We start from the raw sequence: 3,600 nt of genomic DNA on the forward strand, positions 1-3,600 counted from the left end.
GAGTTTAAGAAGAGCTACGAGAACGATACTCAAAGCAGCGATAACATCAACTTCCTGCGTGTGGGCTGGTCCAACAAACAGCTGACCACGCTCAAGCCTCTCCTGTCAGAGATCGAGTATCTTCAGGACCAACACTTGCTGCTAACTGTGAAGTCTGTGGATGGATACGAGTCCTACGGTATGAAAGTGATCACGTTCTGCTCTGTGGCTTGTGAAGACGTTTCCTTTAGACTGAAAACAACCAACCACATCTCTGTGTTTTTTAACCCCCCTCTCCCAGGAGAGTGCGTGTTGGCTCTGAAGTCTATGATTGGCAGCACAGCACAGCAGTTTCACACCTATCTATCGCACCGTGGCGAGGAGACGGGAAATATCAGGGGGTCCATGAGGGTCAGAGTGCCCTCAGAAAGGATGGGAACAAGGGAGAGACTTTACGGTAAAGCCCTCTTAATGTCCAAAGGAGGAGAATATAAATAAGGTATTCAGTAAAGATTCCAAATACCTTATTTTCCTGAGTATAAGTCGCTCCGGAGTATAAGTCACACCAGGCAGAAAATGCATAATGAAGAAAAAAAAAAAACATTTATAAGTTGCAGCTAGAGTGCCCCCTAGCGGCTGTCAGTGTGAAAATAACGAACATGTAAATTGTCGATGGTGGATACCGGTACACAAACATGGTTAGTAATGATCACATTCCTAAATATGACAAATGCGAGGTTTTGTATATTGAAAAAATCCATGTCATTCTGCCCACGTGGAAAACATTTGAACCATTGATTAACAGTAACCCACGTGTTAAACATTTGAACCATTGATTAACAGTAATTTATTTCACAAATCCATTAACACATTCATTTTGACATCTCTGCCACTGATACCAAAACACGGTGTTACCTAATCTGGTCTATTCCTAGTCTGGAAAGGCAGAACTTTAACCCTAATCCTCCAACTGAAATTTAAACTCCTTACCCACTGATACGCTTCTGTATTATTTATGAATTGCTGTTGTGTTCCAGAGTGGATCAGTGTGGACAAAGACGAGACAGGTGGACCTAAAGGGAAATCCAGTGTGGTATCCAGGGTGGGACATGAATATGTCAAGTGAGTAAATGGCTCTTCCTCGTCTTCACATGATTTAAAAACGCAAAAAGCCAAACTTGCATTTTAGTTACTACCTTAAAGATTTTTGTTTTTAACCATGAAAATAATTAAAATATATTTTATTGCATTTCGAGTAATGGTATCAGCAATTCTGTACAGTATCTATTCAGGCTGACTGCGTTCGACACTTTTTTTTATGTTTGATTGTGTTTCGTTTTTTTTAATGTTTCCTTGCCATTTCCTGTTCTCTCACGTCTTCTATTGTTTTGCACATGCAGACCATCTGCGGTTCGTAAACAGCTGGGAGAGCTGGGTAAGGTCAGTGAGGAAGGAGAAAGGAGCAGCAAGGAGGAAACTGCTGCGAGGTATGGAAAAACATTCAGGTCCACACAAACACAGATTTTTGGGCGATTCTCATACCAATAATGCATTCCCTTGTCCCTCAATCTCAACTTAATCCCTGCAAATATAAAATTAATTTAAATTCTTAATCTACTTATCTGACCCTACATTTTCCAAAAAAAAAAAAGTCTCCAGAATTATTCTATATATTAGGTATGCACACATATACACACAAATGTACACATGCATCTTGTTTAACGTGAAACCTCCATTTGTCACACAGACCTAAACAGGACTCGACTGACGGCGATTCATCCATCAGCAAGAACAGCTACAACAACCCGGCCTACTACATCTTGGAGGGTGTTCCTAACCAGTCAGCAGCCGCTCTCTCGCCTGAACTTCTACCATCACCTACCTCCACAAACCCCCAGGCGGCCAAAGCTGCTCTTCCCTCAGCTGGGGCCCGAACCAAACCCCCCTGTGCAGCCTCGGGGCCCTCCCACCCTCGCAGACACATCTCAGGACATCCGGTTCATGCTATCAGCGAGGAAGGCTCCTCAGAAGACGATGGAGGCCCCTGTGTGCCAGGGGCACAGGCTGGAGGCATCGAAAGAACAGTGGGGAGCAGCTTAAATCGACCCCCTCCTGACTTCCCTCCTCCCCCTCTCCCTAAAGGAGCACTGGAGATGGGTACTGAGCCCCCATTCCCAAAGCCACGTCCTCTGTACCCAGACCTGGCTGAGGTCAGGATCCCATCGGTTACCCCTGGTCCTCCTCCTGGACTTGGGGAGGGATTCAAGAGAGGCGGAGGAGGCGGAGGAGGAGGAGGAGGAGCATTTAAGGATCAGTCATGTTCTGTGCTGCAGATGGCAAAGACACTGAGTGAGAGCGAGTTCTCTGGTCAGCCCCCACGCGCTCCATCAGCACCACCGCCTCTAAGGGTGCAGCCCATGGGTCTAGGTCTGGACGCCTGCCGCACTTTCCCACCCAGGAATCCAATCCCCGAGAGTATAGCGGAGGACATGCCTGAGGAGGTGGGTGGCTCTTTGTTTTTCTCACTACATGACCACGTTCATCAACACTTTTTTTTTTAAGCTCCCGGAATGGTGAATGACCCTTCACTTCCTGTGGGCAGGCACTCTGGGCCAGCAGCAGTTCGTCCTTGTCTGTTGGTGAATCGTCAGTGGGAGAGTGGCTGCAGAGACTGGGACTAGAGCGCTACGAGCAGGGGCTTCTGCACAACGGCTGGGACGACCTGGAATTCCTCAGGTAACGCAACGCAACGTTGTGAGCTGTTGAATCTACGGGCAGGTCAAACACCCGGAGACGGTGCCATGCTGAGGACTCGAACACGAAACCTTCTGGACTCGTGTTCGTTTCCTTGACCGCCGCTGTTTCCTTAGGCCACCGCTGCCCCAGTAGTGGGCCACGGTGGCGTGGTGTAGATACCTAATGGAAGACCTGATAGTAAACCGCAAAGCATTAATAGGAAATTCTTCCCCTTTTCAAAGTATACACTACCAAGTATACGATCGTACTTGTTCCCAATTGTTGATAATAACAGTAAACAGACGTTTGCATAGAGCAAAACAGGTTGTTTACAGTATGTAAAAATAAACTTTTCCATTGATCGACAGCTCCACTTAAATCCCTAACTTCTGCAATGCCATCTTACGTCTTCTCTTCTTCTTCTCCTGTTTATGCAGTGACATCACAGAGGAGGACCTGGAGGAGGCGGGGGTGCGCGATCCTGCACACAAACAAATCCTGCTGGAGAGCCTCAGACAGCAGCAGACATGAACTGTGACCTGTCCAAGTCAGCCTGGTAAAACACCAGGTCTTGAGAGGCCAAAACTCTCTATAGCTGAACTGAACTGAACTGAACCGAAACTAGACTGTGCCAATTCATGCCAGACCGAACCGAACTAGACTGTGCCAATTCATGCCAGACTGTGCCTTCTGAGAGAATTTGCACTTCCTTTCTGATTTCAGTGGAGAGGGAGGGAGGGGCGGGGGGGGGGACACTTGTTGAAACCAGCGTCTTCTTTCACCTGTACTGTATATTTGTCATTGTCATAGAGGTGGACTTTATTTCACGTTAACCATTTCAGCCCTTAGAGCACAGCTACCAAACCTTCGACTCGTGTCTAGGTG

The 3,600-nt window shown here is 47.1% G+C and overlaps 1 protein-coding gene across 2 annotated transcripts in view; it reads left to right on the forward strand.

The window, feature by feature from the left end:
• inppl1a (inositol polyphosphate phosphatase-like 1a) overlaps positions 1-3,600 on the forward strand; it is a 23,155-nt gene that overhangs the window by 14,810 nt on the left and 4,745 nt on the right. The window contains exons 21-28 of one of the 2 annotated variants that reach the window (XM_025055032.1): positions 1-178; positions 281-436; positions 1,017-1,101; positions 1,380-1,466; positions 1,727-2,480; positions 2,582-2,715; positions 3,153-3,320; positions 3,367-3,527. In XM_025055032.1, coding sequence (XP_024910800.1) covers positions 1-178; positions 281-436; positions 1,017-1,101; positions 1,380-1,466; positions 1,727-2,480; positions 2,582-2,715; positions 3,153-3,246 — 1,488 coding nt within the window. In that variant the 3' untranslated portion in view covers positions 3,247-3,320; positions 3,367-3,527. The remainder of the gene's footprint in view (positions 179-280; positions 437-1,016; positions 1,102-1,379; positions 1,467-1,726; positions 2,481-2,581; positions 2,716-3,152; positions 3,321-3,366; positions 3,528-3,600) is intronic. The other variant, XM_025055031.1, reaches the window with a different exon arrangement.

This window comes from Cynoglossus semilaevis, chromosome 4 (genome assembly GCF_000523025.1).
Source record: "Cynoglossus semilaevis isolate Cse_v1.0 chromosome 4, Cse_v1.0, whole genome shotgun sequence".
NCBI classification, from domain to species: Eukaryota; Metazoa; Chordata; class Actinopteri; order Pleuronectiformes; family Cynoglossidae; genus Cynoglossus; species Cynoglossus semilaevis.